Source organism: Eriocheir sinensis, chromosome 28, assembly GCF_024679095.1.
Source record: "Eriocheir sinensis breed Jianghai 21 chromosome 28, ASM2467909v1, whole genome shotgun sequence".
Classification (NCBI taxonomy): domain Eukaryota; kingdom Metazoa; phylum Arthropoda; class Malacostraca; order Decapoda; family Varunidae; genus Eriocheir; species Eriocheir sinensis.
Window position 1 is genome coordinate 14,114,163 of NC_066536.1, and position 19,023 is coordinate 14,133,185.

Below are 19,023 nucleotides of genomic sequence, written 5' to 3' on the forward strand. Positions count from 1 at the left end.
AGAGTGGCCGACCCCAGTAATGCTTAGGGCAGAGAAGAAGAAGAAAAAGAAGAAAAGAAGAAGAAGAAGAAGAAGAACGAAGAAGAAGAAAAAGAAAAAGAAGGGAAAACAGAGGCTGGGGAGGCGAGGCAAGACAGGGCAGCAATGTGTGGAGTTACAGGGACGTGAGTAAGCGCGGTAAAGAGAGCCGGACCATCGGAGGGGACGGCCCGGCACACGGTTATTTCCAGCACGTTATGTTAAACCGAATATCGAAGGGTGACGTCAATGCCAGAAGGAGGGTCCGGGAACGTTGTGGGAAGCGCGGGACAGTGGCGATGGCTGTGAACGTTTGTCTGTCTCCCTGAGTCTGCCACCTGTTACCCCACTCTCTCTTTCTCTTCTCCTCTTTGTGTTTGTCTGTGTTTTGGAGATTTCTTTTTGTCAGTCTGCCGGTGTCTATGTATCTCTGTCTATTTCTTTCTGCTTGTTTTTGTTTGTATGTGTCTGCGTACATGTGTCTGTGTACCTGTCTGTGTGTGTCTTTGTACCTGTGTCTGTTACCTGTCTCTCTCTCCCTCCCTCTCTTGTCTGTGTGTTTGTGTGCTTGGGTTTCTTGTCTGTCTGTTAGTAAGTCTGCCCACCTCTCTCTCTGCTTGTATTTGTATGTATATGTGTGTGTGTTTATGAGTCTGTCTGTCTACCTGATTGCTACCTGTCTCTCTCTCTCCCTCTTACATTGTCTGTGTGTCTGTGTTTGAGTCCATTTATTTTCTGTGTCTTTCTTTCTGCTTGTATTTGTATGTGTGTATTTATGTCTGTGTGTCTGTGTTTAGTTTTTATCAGTTTCTTTGTATCTGTATGTTCATGTATGTCTCTGTGTGTTGGTATGTTTGTGTGAATCTTCTTCTGTTTGGTCACTCTCTACCTCTCTGTCTGTCTCATGTATATACCTGTTTTTCGGTCCTATGTTTTTTACCTGTCCATCTATATCCGTCTGTTTCTCTCTCTTCTTTGTCCCACGCTCTTTACCTTTACCGACATTTCTATTTATTATTCTGCCACTCTTTTCAGCTCCGTGTCTCAATCCCTCCCTCTGCAAGTCTTTTCATATTTGTCTGGCTTTATCTCATCTTTTGCTTCGTGTGTGTGTGTGTGTGTGTGTGTGTGTGTGTGTGTGTGTGTGTGTGTGTGTGTGTGTGTGTGTGTCTGCATATCTTCATCTCTTTGTGTCTTTATTTTCGTCCTCCTCGTATTTTCATGTGCGGTGGTGGTGGTGGTGACGTAGGTGAGGACATGAAGCAATGGAGAGAGAGAGAGAGAAAGAAACATGAAAAGATAGAAAGAGAGAGAGGACGCAAGATGGGGATACAAGATAAAAATACAGGGGAGAGAGAGAGAGACAAGGATGATAAGGATAAGTTTAATTCGAAGGAGAAAAGAAAGAGATTTACACTTTTCCGACAATTGATCAGATGGGACTTATTCTCTCTCTCTCTCTCTCTCTCTCATCCATTAGGGTAACCAATAACACCCATTCGCAAAGTGGTAGAAAGCGAGGTCGTTCGTCAAGATAATGTGAGCAAGCTGTTTATAGTTATGGCCTCGAAACACACACGTAATAGTTGTTGATGATGACTTGGGGAGAGAGAGAGAGAGAGAGTAGAGTGGAGAAGAGAAGAGAAGAGAAGTGAAGTGAAGTGACGTGACGTGACGTGACGTGACGTGACGTGACGAGAAGAAGAAGGAAGAGGAGGAGGAGAAGGAGGAGGAGGAGGAGGAGGACAAGGAGACCTGGAATGAAAAGAAACCCGGATGAAACCGAGGCAATTATAGGTAGGAACACCGACCCTCCCCCCCACTCCCTCCCCCACCCTCTCACTCCGTACCCCACCCTCCCGCCGCCTCGCCCACCGAAGACATCCGTTACAGCAATATTTTCCTTCACCTCCTCCTCCTCTTCCCCTCCTTCTCCTCTTCTTCACCCTCTTAGTCTCAACGTATTATCTTTCCTCGTCTCTGGTTTTCCCGGAAGATGAAGACAAAGGAGAAATAAGAAAATTAAGTTAACGCTCCCGTGGGTACTGAAGACAGACAGACAGACAGACACACAATTTAAAAGGAGATTAAAAGCAGAAATTAAGTCTCCTCCAGGAATTGTTCTTCATTAACCAAGGAGCCGGAAAATTATAACCTCGCTGTTTTTTTATTTTCTTTTATTTTTTTTCATCATTATTTTTGTTGTTTACTGAAGCCACTTACTCGTGTTTTGTATGTTTTTAGTATGATGTTTTTATTTTTATTTTTTTGCTCTTTCTCTCTTTTCCTTTCCTTTAATATCCTTTTCTTTCCTTTCCTTTCCTTTTCTCTTTTCATTTCTATTCTTAAATGTTTCTTTCTTTTCTTCTCTTCTCTTCTCTTCTCGTCCCTTCTCTTCTCTTCTCTTTTCTTTTCTTTTCTTTTCTTTTTTTTTTTTTTTTTTTCTCTCTCTCTCTCTCTCTCTCTCTCTCTCTCTCTCTCTCTCTCTCTCTCTCTCTCTCTCTCTCTCTCTCTCTCTCTCTCTCTCTCTCTCTCTCTCTCTCTCTCTCTCTGTTGATACTTTCTTTGGATTTCTGGTTTTAATTATTTCATTCCCCTGCACAATCATTTAACTTTATATATATTTTTCTCTCTTCGATTTCTTTCCTTTCTCTCTACTTAGACACATTAACTTACCTATATTTCCATCGTACAAACATTCAAGGCACGGCGGCGGTTGGCTTTGTGTTACAGTCCCGCGTTTTGGTAGCTTATTGCAGGAGTGTTGGGTATAAGTCTACGTTGAGGGCAAGCCGCATTTTACAACTCTGATCCTTGCTTCAATTTGTTTTTGTTTATTTTGGTTGTGCTTTTATTGTTGTTGTTGTTGTTGTTGTTGTTGTTGTTGTTGTTGTTGTTGTTGTTGTTGTTGTTGTTGTTGTATTTTTCTTATTTCTTCTACTTCTTCTTCTTCTTCTTCTTCTTCTTCTTCTTCTTCTAACAACCATCTCGTCTCCTCCTCCTCCTCTTGGACTTCTTTTTCTTCATCCTTTTCGTCACCTCTTTGTATCCTCCGCATCATCACATTACATTGCAACACAGCCGCTCCTCCTCCTCCTCCTCCTCCTCCTCCTCCTCCTCCTCCTCCTCCTCCTCCTCCTCCTCCTCCTCCCCGGCACATCACGTTCTGTTCTCCTCATTATAAGTTTCCGCCTCGGTTCCACGCCTAGTTTGCCCTTTTATCAATTTTTTTTGCTTTTTTTTCATCGTTTCGTCGCTTTACTTCAGTCCCGCGTCGTTTTTGCAGGTCTGGATCGTTTTCCTTTTCCATTCCATTGTTACCTTGATTTTACCGTTTTCTTTCCTTATTTCGATGTGTCAGGTGTGTGTTTGTTCTTGCTTTGGTATTGGTCTAGTTATTGAGTTTAAAGCAACGTTTGGTATCATATAATGGATCAGTTGTGTTGTATTTTATTTGTTAGGTCTAAGCGAGTTTTGTCAGTAAGAATTAGTCATATTGTTTGTTTGTTTGTTATTTGTGTGTGTGAGGGGGGCGTGGGCGTGGGTGAGAGAGAGAGAGAGAGAGAGAGAGAGAGAGAGAGACCATAATCTTATAAGCTCTTTCTTTGAATACAGATATCAATTCAATGTACTTTTTTTTTCTCTTCGGAAAAACTACTTCTCTTCTATCTCTCCTTTCTCTCCTTTTCTTTTTCTTTTTCTTATCCCCCGTTTTCTCCTCCAACCCCTCCTTATAAGATTACTCTCTCTCTCTCTCTCTCTCTCTTCCTCCCTCTCTCCACCTCTCCCTCCATCCCTCCTTTAGATTTTTTATGATCGGAAACAGACTACCACGAGGGGCTTGGATGGGGGTCTTCAAGTACCTCAACAAGTTTCATAACGTCGACCACTCCAAGCTTCTCGAACTTCAATTTAATACCCAAACTTAGCATTGCCAGTAGATTATTTTCCCTCTCCCAAACTAATTGATTCGCCACTGGAACAAATTTTCCCACAGTACTAGTCAGTGAGAAAGCGATGGACTAATTGATATCTCATTGGTAGTTATATCGGTGTACCAAGAGTGAATTGGGGGTTATAATTTGTTCTACAGGTTACCGCATGAAAAATATCACTAAGAAAGGCTACATCGTGTAAGAAGTGAACTGGCTTACTGTTGTCTAATCCTCTGTATTTCCTTCTTCTTTTCCTCCTCCTCCTCCTCCTCCTCCTTCTCCTCCTCCTCCTCCTCCTCCTCCTCCTCCTCCTCCTCCTCCTCCTCCTCCTCCTCCTCCTCCTCACGCCTCAACAACCTCATTTTCAGTCAATCTTTCCCTGAGCTAAATTTTCTTTTCCTTGACGATCTTTCCACTATAACCTCCCCTCTCCCACCATCATCACCACCACCGCCACCGCCGCCGCCACCACCACCACCACCACCACTACCATCACCACCACCTCCACCACCACCGCCGCCACTACCACCACCATCACCACCACCTCCATCACCACCACCATTGTCAGCCTTTCTACCTCTATCACTATATTTGTTATCATTATTAACGAGCATCATTACCATTATAGGGAGTTTAAAGTCTACGGTGCCGCCTGGCCTCTTTTAACAACACTTCTTCATTAATATTGTACGTGTTACCATCGCCATCATTTCAGTTATTATTATTTACAGCCTCACTATCACCATCACCGTGTGTGTGTGTATGTGTGTGTGTGTGTGTGTGTGTGTGTGTGTGTGTGTGTGTGTGTGTTAGCCACGGAAGTAAATCAAGGATATTATTTCTTTATTATCCGGCCTTCCTTCCTCCCTTCCCTTTACCTTCCGCCATCCCTCTTCACGGCTATCCAGCCTCATCCCTCTCGCCTCCTCTACTCCTTCGCCTCCGCAGCATAAAGTCGATTTTCAATTACGTCCAAAATAACCGTCCCGCCACGGGAGGCAGGGGCACCCCGCCGCCCTGCCGCCCCTCGCCTCTGAAGGGGCCGGCGGCTTCCAATTTCTGAGGAGGTTGTGGCGTAACGCGGCGGGCGGCAACGCCAGCAACAGGCCGCGGGGCAGCCGGCGGGGGGTTGCCTGGAGGGTGTAGACCTGTGGGGTGAAGGGGAGGTATGTGTGGCTTAGGGAAAGGTGGATGGCTTCACAAGGGTAAAATTAGTGTGGAAGTGTATGGGCGGGGTATATGAGGGTGGCACTGAGGATTTGAAGAGGTTAAGGGTGTGTGAGTAAGATCCAGGGATTGTTAGCAGGGTGTGTTGTGTGCCGTGACGCTGGTCCGTTGTGGAGTGTTGTGTGGCAGGAAGTTGATCCACTGCAACACACGCTTGAAGGAACACTCACCTGACTTGCCGACCCCGTCCGTGCCGAAGACTGCTACCTTGATGGGCTCGGGTGCGGTCAAGATCTCGTCATGACGACTGTCAGTTGTCACTATGGATGCACGGCGCCCCCCTGGGATGTCAGGGGGCGCCAGCAGCTCCGGACCACCGACAGCGCCTTCCACGTCAGACTCCAGCCCCGCCGTGCAGTCTGACTCGGCGTCGGTGGTGTCAGCCAGGTGGGGGTCCGTCTCGGTCTCGGATTCCTGAAAGTCAGATTCTTCGTTTTCATCAAATGCCTCGAGGCCGGAGTCCCGTAGGGCGGCCAGGGAGGGCCCGCGGTGGGGCCGGCGTCCCGCCCTGCGTCCCAGACGGCCGTGGGTTGGGCGATGTTTAGCGGCTCGAGCCACACAGTCACAGGAAGGAAAGTTAAGGTGTGTACAGTTGAGGTTGGCAGTTTGTTTGTGATTGTCGCAGCAGGACGCCTCCACGTGGCTCACTGCAGGACCGACATCTGGCACTGCCTGGGTCGGGGCACCGAGCGCCTCCGCCGTGTGTCCTTGCCTTCCCGCCGCTGCGCTGCTCCCTGCCACCTCCTCCTCTGTGGTCCTCAGCGACACCTCCACAGGAATGTTCTGGCTCGCCACGGGCTTGGCTGAGTCATAATGGTTTGGCGCTTCCCCCGGTGGCTCTCTTGGAGTGAGGGCGGCCGGAGCCTGAGGGAGAAGATCCATCCTGCTGCTAGGATTTTCAATCTCTCAGAAGCTTGTTGGTGCAACGCTGCCGGACATTGGGACGGAGCGGGCGCCACCGATTTGTCAAAGTGCGTCACGCGGCACAGCGGGAAGGCACCTTGATGGCCCGCATAGGCCGCAGCAGAACCACACAGCACCACCGAGCCGCAGCACTATGCCACTCTGCCCAGCCACGCTGTACAGTGCATCACAGCCGCCACACCGCCCATCATCGTGGCAACACGCCCACGAGTATCTGCCTTCCGCCCACCTGTTGGTCGTCTTGTTGGTTATCCTGTCGGGGCGAAACGAGGAGCGCTTAATGGAGGCGAAGTGAGAGATGGAGAGAGAGTGAGAGTGAGACTGAGGGAAACGAAGAGGGAGAGGGAGAGGGAGAGGAGCGAGTGCCTGATGGCCGGCTTTAATTGGAACGGCTGTACATGATGCCTCGCCTCTCACTCCTATTTTTCTACTCTCTCTCTCTCTCTCTCTCTCTCTCTCTCTCTCTCTCTCTCTCTCTCTCTCTCTCTCTCTCTCTCTCTCTCTCTCTCTCTCTCTCGTGTCACCCCATTGAAAGTTTATCGTCATTTCCTTGGAGAGAGAGAGAAACATACATACAGACAGATCGACAGACATATTGATACACATTATCTTGTGTACGTGTTTGTTTGGGCGTGTGTTTGTTTGTTTGTATTTGTGTATGTGTGTGTGTGTGTGTGTGTGTGTGTGTGTGTGTGTGTGTGTGTGTGTGTGTGTGTGTATTTTGTCCATCCATCCATCTATTTTTCTGTCTGTCCGTCTGTCTGTCTATGTCTGTTCGTCCGTCTGTCTGTCTGTCTGTCTGTCTGTCTGTCTGTCTGTGTCTATCTGTCTGTCTGTCTGTCTGTCTGTCTGTCTGTCTGTCTGTCTGTCTGTCTGTCTGTCTGTCTCTGTGTTCATTACGTGTATTTTTCATGCAAATCATGACAGATGAAAACTACCACTCTTCCCCCTTCCTCTCCTCCTCCTCCTCCTCCTCCTCCTCCTCTTCGCCCTCTCGCTCTGCTTTCCTCCTCCCTTCCTCCTCCATCATTCCAATACTGCCGTTTCATTTAAGAACACCGGGACCTCTTCCTCCTCCTTCTCCTCTTCTCTCTCTTCCTCCTCGTCCTCGTCCTCGTCATCCTCCTCCTCGTTGTCCTCCCCGTTCTCCTCCTCTTCATCTTCCTCCTCCTTTACCTCCTCCTCCCACTTCCTCTTCATACATCACCTCTTTTTTTCTCTCTCTTCTTTTCCTTCCCTTGCTCCATCCTTCTCCATTTTCCCATTCTCTCACAATGTCTCTCTCTCTCTCTCTCTCTCTCTCTCTCTCTCTCTCTCTCTCTCTCTCTCTCTCTCTCTCTCTCTCTCTCTCTCTCTCTCTCTCTCTCTTTAAAGCCACTCATTAATTGGGGATTCACAACATGGCTTCCGTAACAAAAGATCCTGCCTGTCAAACCTACTGACCTTTTATAACGATCTCTTCTCAATTTATGACGTAACCAAATCAGTGGACGTAGTCTATCTTGATTTCCAGAAAGCGTTTGATAAAGTCCCACATCATAAATTACTTTATAAATTAAAGCAAATAGGCATTAACGGTCAAGTAAACCAATGGATCGCGAATTGGTTGAGCAACAGACAACAAAAAGTTGTGATTGACGGATTAACTCAGAGTGGGCGCCGGTCACTAGTGGCGTCCCTCAGGGGTCGGTTCTTGGCCCAGTGCTCTTCATTATTTACATCAACGACGTGGATGTTGGACTCAATAATCGCATTAGTAAATTTGCAGACGACTCAAAGATTGGTAACTCGGTTCTCACTGACGAAGACAGGCAAAGCCTCCAAGAGGATTTGCACAAAATTTCAGCTTGGTCGGATAGATGGGAGATGCCCTTTAACGTAGACAAGTGCCAGGTCCTTCAAGTTGGATCAAAAAATAAGAAGTTCGATTACGGAATACGCGGCGTTAAACTCACAAGCGTTCAATGCGTTAAGGACCTGGGGATTAAAATCGCGTCAAACCTCAAATTCTCACATCAATGCATCGATGCAGCAAATAAAGCGAACAGAATGTTGGGCTTCATTAAAAGAAACTTTTTATTCAAGAATAAAGATGTAATACTTCCGCTCTACAATAGTTTAGTCAGACCCCACTTGGAATATGCGGTACAGTTTTGGTCTCCCCACCATGCAAAGGACATTGCTAAACTAGAAGGTGTTCAGCGTCGGACAACAAAAATGATCCCTTCCTTGCGCAACAAATCCTACGAAGAAAGGCTTTCCACCCTTAACATGTTCTCTCTTGAGAAACGTCGCCTCCGAGGAAAACTGATGGAATGTTTTAAAATACTTAATGGTTTCACGAATGTAGACAGATCAACATTGTTTATTATCGATGACACTTTGCGAACGAGGAACAATGGCACAAAACTCAAATGTAGACAAGTAAATTCAGACTGCACCAAATTTTTCTTCATCAACGTTGTAGTGCGAGAATGGAATAAGCTCCCACAATCAGTGGTCCAGTGTAACACGATTGACTCCTTTAAAAACAAGCTCGACCGTCACTTCCTTGAACTTAATATTAACTAGAGTAGTAAAGCAACGTTTTGGAGCCATCTGATTAATGTAAAATCACTTAGGTTTAGGACAGACCACCTAGTCTGGACCATGGGGTCTGTGTGGTCTGATTTTCTATGTAAATCTCTCTCTCTCTCTCTCTCTCTCTCTCTCTCTCTCTCTCTCTCTCTCTCTCTCTCTCTCTCTCTCTCTCTCTCTCTCTCTCTCTCTCTCTCTCTCTCTCTCTTTCCAGGTAGGCAACTCATCAATCAAGGCACAGGTGGTTGTTCTGATCCACCTGCCGCTGTCTGACAGGTGGTGGTGGTGGTGATTATGATGGTGGTGGTGGTGGTGTGTAATTTTAAATGCCAGGATATTCTCGCTTTTTTAGTCGCTCAACTCGACATTCAATTTTATTCAGGAGGAGGAGGAGGAGGAGGAGGCAGGAAAACAATAATTAGACCGAGAAAAAGGAGAAATAATGAGGAGAGGAAGGAAAATTTAGTTGAATACGAGAGAGAGAGAGAGAGAGAGAGAGAGAGTCCCACTAACAGCATTTTCTTGGAGTGGTTTAACGAAAAAAGTGAAAGGAACGCCAACTGGATCTTTATTATTATTATTATTATCTCTCTCTCTCTCTCTCTCTCTCTCTCTCTCTCTCTCTCTCTCTCTCTCTCTCCCCCAACCCCCACCCCCCCGCCGTGACTGACAGGCTCCAAACAAGTGACAGAGAGGCTCGGCGCTGCTGGGAAAATACTGGTGTTTACGTTTTTCCTGCTGCCGAGAGAGAGAGAGAGAGAGAGAGAGAGAAAGTTGATGGACAAAACTATAATTACTTTTGTTATACTGCATTGTTACATTTATCTCTGTCTGTCTATCTATCTGCCTATCTGTCTGTCTATCTATATATCTACACATCATCATTATCATCACCACCGTCATCATCATCATCGTCATCATCATCAACATCATCATTACCAACCTCCTCCTCCTCCTCCTCCTAATCTTTTTCTCTCATTACTAGTTCACTGGAGGACATAGAATTTTACCAACGTTTTCTCTTGTTTTTTTCTGAGGTATATAGGAATTATTAACAAAAAGAAGAGCTCACATTTTTAGACAGAACGGCTCGCTACTGATTTATATATGACACTACAGAATAATACATAAGATGGCCATTTTGACGTAAGTTAGGTTAGGTTAAGTTTACGGTATCCTGAAACACTTGACAGGCAGGAACTTTAAATATGAGTGAACTAAGACAGAGCTCACTTTGTTAAATAATGTCCCACTACTGAGGAATCATATTTGAATTTACCGTGTACACAAATACGCTGATGGTTGACGTATTATTTATGGAAGGTTTAGGGAATTTACCGAGTTCACAAATAGGCTGATTGATGAGGTTTTAGTTATGGAAGGTTTAGGGTATCTTTAAATTCATGAGGAGCAGCAACGTATGTATAAATTAATAAAGAGAGAACGTTGGTAAAGGCCTCCAGTGAACTAGTAACGACTGAAGATGATGATGGTGATGATGATGATGAGGGTGAAGGTGGTGATTATGATGATAATAATGATGATGACGAGAATAATGATGATGATTATGAGAGAACTCCCTTTGTTATATAGAAGTGCACATTGCCGGGGAATCATATATGAACTTTCTGAGTAAAAATATATGAAGATTTATCGGGTTTTTGGTTAGGTTAGGGAGGAAAAATTCAGGGTATTTTCAAACACATGACACGAAGAGGGGAACGAACACAAGAAGATAAATAAAAAGTGGAGAAAAAGAGGAGAATTAGTGGAATAAAAGAGAATATAAAAAAAGAGGACAGTTTCCCCCTCCAACCAATAATTAACAAGGCCCTTCCCCCAACCACCACCACCACCACCACCATGACCCTCTCAAGCCTCCTTCATCAACACAAACATTAAGAAGCCAGCATCCTTCTCCTTCTCTTTCTCCTTCTCCTCCTCCTTCCTCCTCTTCCTCTTCCTCCTCTTCCTCCTTCTCCTCTTCCTCCAGGTAGAAGCAGGGATCAATATGAGGGGTGTAGTGCGCCCTTACCTCTCTCTCTCTCTCTCTCTCTCTCTCTCTCTCTCTCTCTCTCTCTCTCTCTCTCTCTCTCTCTCTCTCTCTCTCTCTCTCTCTCTCTCTCTCTCTCTCTCTCTCTCTCTCTCTCTCTCTCTCTCTCTCTCTCTCTCTCTCTCTCTCTCTCTCTCTCTCTCTCTCTCTCTCTCTCTCTCTCTCTCTCTCTCTCTCTCTCTCTCTCTCTCTCTCTCTCTCTCTCTCTCTCTCTCTCTCTCTCTCTCTCTCTCTCTCTCTCTCTCTCTCTCTCTCTCTCTCTCTCTCTCTCTCTCTCTCTCTCTCTCTCTCTCTCTCTCTCTCTCTCTCTCTCCTTCCATCTCCTCTTCCTTTGTCCTTCTCTCGCTCTCCTTTCTTCCTCTTTTCTTTCTCTCTCCCTCTCTTTTCTCCTTTATCGGCTCCTCTCTCCTTCCCTCTTCTCTGCCTCTCTTTCTATGTCATTTCCCTGTCCTGCCTCTCTCCTCCCCTACTCTTTTCTCTTTTCATCCTCCCTCTCCTTCTCCAACACTCTCTCTCCCTCTCCTCCTCTCCCCTCTTTCGCTAACTTCCTAACTTTTTTTCTCTTTGGCCTTTGCATTCGTCTATTTCTAGTCCGCCCTTTATAGGACTTGCGGTTAGTGGCGTTTATTTTTATCGGGTGATATTTCTAGTTTCAATATTTCTGTTATTTATGTCCTCACCCATTTACACTTCCGTCTTGGCTGTTTCGTTTTTGCGTGGTTTTATATTTGTCTGACATTCCTTCTTCCCCTCTTCTTGCGTTCCCTTCTTTTTCTTCACTTTTGCGTTGTCCTTCCCTCCCTCCCCTCCCTTTCCTTTCTTTCCCATTCTTCCCTTCCTTTCTCTTCCCTTCCCTTTCTTCTGCTCCTTTTCTTTCGTTTCGTTTCCACTCCTTTCCTTACCCTTCCCTACCTTTCCCTTCCTTTCCCTTCCCTTTCTTCCCTTCCCTTGCCTTCCTTCCCTTCCCTTCCTTTCATATTCTTCACTTTCCTTCCCTTCCTTCCTTTACCTTCCCTTCCCTTCCCTTCCCTTCCTTTCCCTTCCCTTCCCTTCACTTCACTTCACTTCCTTTCACTTTTTCTTCCCTTCCCTTCCCTTCCCTTCCCTTCCATTGACCTTAATATTCCTCCTCTTCGTGTGTGTGTGTGTGTGTGTGTGTGTGTGTGTGTGTGTGTGTGTGTGTGTGTGTGTGTGTTTATAAGATCGTGTTTTTATATAGTATTTTATTTTTTGTACTTTTTTTCTTTTGAGTGTTTTTTTGTTTTTATTGAGTTGTCTGTTAGCTTGTTGTTGTTGTTGTTGTTGTTTCGCATTCAATAAGTACCGAGTGACTTTAACAGGTAAAAGAGACAGACACACAGACAAGTAAACAGACAGACAGACATACATTGACATATTTACAGACAGACAGACAGACATAAATTTAAATAGACCTCACCCGCGTTGGAGCAATCACAAGGCAGCTCAGCTCAGTCATACGTGAATCCAATTAAGGAACCACGAGGCAGGTGAGTCAAGGCCCCGACAGGTGTGTAAGGATGAAGGAGGAAGTGAAGGTGAAGGAGGTGGTGGTGGTGGTGGTGGCGGCGATGGTTGATTTTGCTGTGGATGAAGTTACCGTGTGTGTTAGCGGTAAGAGAGAGAGAGAGAGAGAGAGAGAGGGGGGGGGGGAGAAAAGAGGAAAAAATAGGAAAACAGAAAAGCAAGGAAGTAATATTGAAAGGAGGCGTGAAATCTATTTAAGAAAAGATTATAAGAAAAAGTCGGGAGGTGGAAAAGAACTGTAAAGGAGAAGGGTGGAGGAAAAGTAAAAGTGAGGTAATGAGAGAGAGAGAGAGAGAGAGAGAGAGAGAGAGAGAGAAATAAAAAAGTACGAGAAAGGTGATGCTGAAGAATGAATAAACGAAAGAAAAAAACTAAGAAATGAAAAAAAAAACGCAACCAGGCACAAAAAAATAAAAAGCCGAAATAATAAAAAAAGAATGACTAATATGACGAAAGGAACATAAAGTTGAGAGAAAGTGAAAGGGAAAGCAATGGACTAGCGAAGGAAGGTAGATAAGAAGAGTAACTGGCAAGGAGTGGTGGAGAAGGAAGGAGGGGAACGGAAGGGAAGGAGGGATGAAGGACGCGAAAGGTAAAGGATGGGAAGGAACGCAAGGGAGAGAGGGGGAGGGAAAGTTAGAAAGGAAGAAAGGTAGAGAAGGAAGGCAGGTAGGAGGGAGGGAGTGCTAGGTATCCTCGACAACAGGTGTGTGGGGCTTCAACAGGTAGGAGGGAGTAACAACAGGTGGGATGGAAGAGGAGGAGGAGGAAGAGGAGGGGGTGGAGGAGCAGTAGTCAGCAACAGGTCCTCGAAGTTTGGCTTGGAGTTCGAGTTTTATCCCATATGTTTACCTAGCGAGTCTTATTACAGAGGAAGCGTTTTATGACTTTACGGAGTGCACAAATAGCATGACTGACTGCTCGGGTTATAGTGTATTTATAAAGTTTACTTATTGTCGAGGATACCTAGCACTCCCTCCCTTCTACCTTCCTTCATTCTCTACCTCTCTTCCTTTCTTAATTTCACTCTTCCTCCCCCTCTCTCCCTCGCGTTCCTTTTCTTCTTTCACCTTTCGCGTCCTTTATAAGTACTCTTTATTTAGGTTAATGAAGGATATTGCAGTAATACAATTGAGTTGGAACCCATATTGTTACTGAGCGAGTCTCGTTACAGAGGGAGCTTATTATGATTTTTCAGAGTGCACAAATAGGATGACTGACTGTTCGGGTTATAGTTAGTTTAGGTTAATTAAGGAGATGCAGTAATACAATAGACTTTGAACCAATATTTTCACCTAGCGAGTCTCATTACAGAGGAAGCGTATTATGATTTTTCAGAGGGCACAAATAGGATGACTGACTGTTCGGGTTATAGTTAGTTTAGGTTAATTAAGGGGATCTTCAAACACACGAGATACAGTCATACTATAGAAGTGGAACCCATCAGGCCCCGTCAGGAATGCCTACCGGCGCCATGGACCGAAGACGTAAAAAAACAACAAAAAACAACAACAACCCCGTACGCTGCTGAAAAAAGAATAAGGAAAAAAAAAAAAAATGCTGGATATAGTAAATGGTGATTTTTTTTTTCTCTCTCTCTCTCTCTCTCTCTCTCTCTCTCTCTCTCTCTCTCTCTCTCTCTCTCTCTCTCTCTCTCTCTCTCTCTCTCTCTCTCTCTCTCTCTCTCTCTCCGCTACCTTAAAAAAAAAAACTCAGAAACAACAATAAAAAATGAATGACAAACATGATGAGAGGGGAAAAAAGGAGAAAACAAACAAACAAACAAACAAAAATAAAATAGCAAAGGCTGTCGCTGCAAGATAGAAGCGCGGTAGTGGCTATACATCCTCCCCCTCCTCCTCCCCTCCCCCCTCCCCCTGTGATAGACGATTTGGATGGAAGGAAAAACATAAACAAAACAAACAAACAAAAAATAGATCAGAAAACACAGGGACGCGGAGGGGAAAAAAAAAATATCGGGCGGCCGTGAAGGGCAACCGACAAACAGGTGTGGGGGGTCGTTAATCAGCCTCACCTGCGCTCACCTGTCCCGCCCTACCTGTCGCCCGTCAGTTATCTTCCCGTAACACTGCCGAAGGGAGGGAGGGAGGGAGGGAGTGGGAGATGTAGGTTGATGGGGAAGGAACGAGAGTGAAAGGGAAAGAGAGGAAGAGAGAAAGAGAGAGTGAGTTTGAAGGAAGGGAGAAAGAGAGAGGAATGAATGGAGGGAGGTGGAGGCATGGAGGAGGAGAGAGAGAAAGAGGGTCAGAGGTTGATGGGAGAGAATGGGAGTGAAAGGGAGGCAGAGAGAGAGAGAGAGAGAGAGAGAGAGAGAGAGAGAGAGAGAGAGATTCATTAGGAGGGAGAGGGAGACAGCAGGAGGTAGAGTGGAAAGGAAGAGTGGATAAGTGGAGAAGAGAAAGAGAGAGGGAGCATAAAATAAATGGGAGAGGAAGAAATGACGAAGAAGAAAGAGAATAAACCATAAAAAAGAGGAAGAAAACGAAAGGAATTGGAGGGAAGGGAGAGAAACTGAAAATGGAGGGAGGAGGAGGAGAGAAAAATTGAATAGGGAAGGAGGAGGAGGAGGAGGAGGAGGAGGAGGGGCGAATAGATAAGGGAATAATATAATGAGAGACCATTTTTATGACTTCTTGATAGGATGTTGACGATAATGATAATAATAGTGACTGTAGTAATAGTAGTAGTAGTAGTAGTAGTAATAGTTGTAGTAATAAGAATATGATGGAACTAATATGACAGGATGTTTTTCGCTGTCAAATAATTAGGTGTAACTTGGGCTCGGGACCGAATTATTGGCAGTCTTCTTTGATGTAAAAGTTAATACTGCTTTTTTATTAGATTTCTCTCTATCTCTCTCTCTCTCTCTCTCTCTCTCTCTCTCTCTCTCTCTCTCTCTCTCTCTCTCTCTCTCTCTCTCTCTCTCTCTCTCTCTCTCTCTCTCTCTCTCTTCAGAGAGAGAGAGAGAGAGAGAGAGAGAGAGAAAAACCCAATGTATACCTCCTGTTAAAAAAACTATTAAACTAATTTAAACTTGAAAGCAACCCTCCGTAATTCACTTTACTCTTTAACCCCCTTTCTCTCTCTCTCTCTCTCTCTCTCTCTCTCTCTCTCTCTCTCTCTCTCTCTCTCTCTCTAAAAAAAAAAAAATGCATGGGATTCTGTGCTTCTTAACGTTCATATCTTTGCTTTCGACTCCTTCCTTACGCCGTTCCCTAAGCCATTCAGTACAGTCAACTAACACTAACCTAGCATTCTTTTTCCATACAATACCGTAGTACCGTTTCAACTGTATTCTTTAACACTAGATGCTACTTCTTGCCTCTACTAATACTAACCTAACATTCCTTTTCCATACAAAACCCCAGTACAGTTTCACTCGTATAATTCAACACTAAATCCTCCTTCCTTCCATGCGCTCGTATCCCAACAACACAACAAAGCTTGGAGACAAAAGGCGCTGATAGAAGTAGGCGGATCCTTGGTTTGGCAGTGCTTGGAGAGGGTACAGGCAGTCACCGGGCTTATGTTGCTTGGCTGGCGTGAGGATCGGACAGCAAAGGGGTGACTGTTGACTTGGGTAGAGATTAGGAAGGCGTCGCGGGAGGTTCACTAGATGGCATAAGAAACGGTGTGACATGGACAGATAATGGAAGGATAGGCAGGTGAGATTGCTTAAGAGGGACATAAAATAATATAGTAAAAATCCTTGGAGGGTGCACAGGTTAGGTCGGGGATCAGAAAGGCGTTGTTGGGGGTACAATAGATGGTATATGAAGCGGTGGGAAAGGGACAGGTTTTAGAAGGATAGGCAGGTGAGAATGCTTGAGAGAGACATAAAATAACATAATAGAAAGACTTAGAAGGTGCACAGGTTAGGTTGGGGGTCAGGATGGCGTTGTGGGAGGTTCAGAGAGGGGCATAAGAAACGGTGTGATATGGACAGGTGATGGAAGGACAGGCAGGTGAGATTGCTTGAGAGATGTATAAAATAACATAATAGAAAGATCTGGAAGGTGCACAGGTTAAGTTGGGGATTAGAAAGGCCTAAGAAGCGGAGTGAAATGACCGGGTGATAGAAGAACGCAGGTGAGATCGCTTGAGATACTGAAGATAACATAAGAAGGTATTGGAAGTGGAACATTGATAAAAATAGATGAATATACAATTACAAATACTGATAATAACCCAAGTTGTGTGAAATGAACAGACAGTAGAAGAATACACTGGAAAAATCGCTCAAAAGACACGGAGATAACATAAGCTCTATGAGACAAATAATAGATGGTTACTCAGATAAGATCGTTTGACAAAATAAAATGATAAGACGTCGTTAGAGAAGAAATGTAGAGTAGACGGAAGAGCTATTTCGAGATAACATGTAAAATAGATTGAGGAAGAGGTCGTTCTGTCTATACATACATACATACATACAGATAAAGATAGAAAGACAGAAATAGGAAGATTTATTGATTGAACGACGGGCAGGTATACAAGTGGTTCTTTGAGATGCTTATGGACAAGACAGATGGACAAAAAGAGGACATGCTATTTATAAAGACAGGTGAATAAACAGTAAAGACAAACAATAAAGACAGATAAACAGCAAAGAGACAAATAACGAAGGCGGTCACGTTATATATACAGCCCACAGATAAAGACACGTTCTATATAAAGACAGAGAAACCTTGAGTGAACGAATGATGGACGGGTGGACAGAGACGACCGTGTAAGATAGACAGACGGGCCAAGGAGGTCACACGCGCATTAAACAAAAGACAGACGGAGTGGACGGCGGACATTCCTAAACCCTGGCACCGAACCTCCCCTCAACATGCATACAATTATAACAGCCACCCCTTCCTTCTTTTAGCAGACACCACCTGGCAAAGAAAACGGAGCAGCAATGCGTAATGGACTGCACCGGAATGATAATGATAATATTAATACTGCTAAATGTGTTAGAGGGGAGGAGGGGAGGGGTGAAGGAGGGGTGAAGGGGTGAAGGAAAGGGGGGAAAAGGGAGGAGCAAAAGACATAAATAATGGTGACCGTACGAGACACCTGTCCTCGTTTGTTTGTCAGGTGTGTGTGTGTGTGTGTGTGTGTGTGTGTGTGTGTGTGTGTGTGTGTGTGTGTGTGTGTGTGTGTGTGTGTGTGTGTGTGTGTGTGTGTGTGTGTGTGTGTGTGTGTTAAATTCATCGAGATTCAATACACAAAAGAGTGAATAATATAATACAACATGAAATCTTTTTTTTTTACCTAATTCTTCTATTTATGTTTTATTATTTTGATTTTCGCATTCTTCTTATACCCATTTATTGTTGTTGTTGTTGCTCATGTGATGTTTTATCTTTATTCTTTTTTATTTTGTTTTTGTCTTGTGCCTCATATTTCTTCGCCTTTCCTTCACGCCCTTGAAATGCTCTTCCTCGGGGCCCTCTGTAAACACGTGTATGTACCTCAGCATTGTTTTATTGGCTTGTTTACTTCAGTGGATGCTTTAGTGGACACTGAGAGAGAGAGAGAGAATGCCAAAGGAAAGGAATGCATATTGTGAGAGGAAGACGTAATGTGTGTGTGTGTGTGTGTGTGTGTGTGTGTGTGTGTGTGTGTGTGTGTGTGTGTGTTTGCGTGTGTGCGTTGCTGCATTATTTAACATTTACACGGTTAAAAATAGTTGACAGTATAACACACACACACACACACACAGAGAGAGAGAGAGAGCGCGAGAGAGAGAGAGAGAGAATCTAAAAACACCTCAAAGATACCATGCAAGAAGGCAGAAGCTTTTATGTCTGTCTGTTGGCCGCGTGACACAGCAGCCTTGCGGAACACGATCTGACACCACTCTCTCTCTCTCTCTCTCTCTCTCTCTCTCTCTCTCTCTCTCTCTCTCTCTCTCTCTCTCTCTCTCTCTCTCTCTCTCTCTCTCTCTCTCTCTCTCTCTCTCTCTCTCTCTCTCTCTCTCTCTCTCTCTATCTATCTGTCTCCCTATCCCCCTAACATTTATCTTTGCCTTTTGTCTGTTCCCCGCATTTAACATTGTCTGCGTGATTCCCTTTTTCTCTTCTCCCCTTCCTCCATTATTCTCTTCCCTCTCCCCTCGTCCTCATTTTCTCATTTCCCTTCTGTCTCCTTAATTCTCCCTCCTTCCTGCTCCCTCTTCCCCTACCTCTCTCTCTCTCTCTCTCTCTCTCTCTCTCTCTCTCTCTCTCTCTCTCTCTCTCTCTCTCTCTCTCTCTCTCTCTCTCTCTCTCTCTCTCTCTCTCTCTCTCTCTCTCTCTCTCTCTCTAAATCCTTCCCCTTCATTTTTTAACCCATTTTCCTCCCCTTGCTCTCCTTCTTCACTTTCCCCTTGCTCCTCTTCCTCTTCCTCTTCATCCTCCTCCTCTTCTTCCTACTTCAGTTTATCCTCCTCATCTTTACCCTCTTTCACCTTCTTCTCTTAAGTTTTTTTCTTTTATTTTTCGTTTAAGGATTATGTGTCGATTGCTTCTGTCGCTCCCTGTCTGTCTGTCAGTCCGTCTGTCTGTCTGTCCGTTTGTCTTTCTGTCTTTCTGTCTCTCTCTCTCTCTCTCTCTCTCTCTCTCTCTCTCTCTCTCTCTCTCTCTCTCTCTCTCTCTCTCTCTCTCTCTCTCTCTCTCTCTCTCTCTCTCTCTCTCTCTCTCTCTCTCTCTCTCTCTCTCTCTCTCTCTCTCTCTCTCTCTCTCTCTCTCTCTC

At 44.9% G+C, this 19,023-nt stretch overlaps 1 protein-coding gene across 3 annotated transcripts in view; it reads right to left on the reverse strand.

Moving 5' to 3' along the window:
* The window catches only part of LOC127004602 (uncharacterized), a 58,729-nt gene that overhangs the window by 36,401 nt on the left and 3,305 nt on the right, over positions 1 to 19,023 (reverse strand). For all 3 annotated transcript variants that reach the window (XM_050872594.1, XM_050872592.1, XM_050872593.1), the window contains exon 3: positions 5,351 to 6,357. In XM_050872594.1, coding sequence (XP_050728551.1) covers positions 5,351 to 6,062 — 712 coding nt within the window. In that variant the 5' untranslated portion in view covers positions 6,063 to 6,357. The remainder of the gene's footprint in view (positions 1 to 5,350; positions 6,358 to 19,023) is intronic.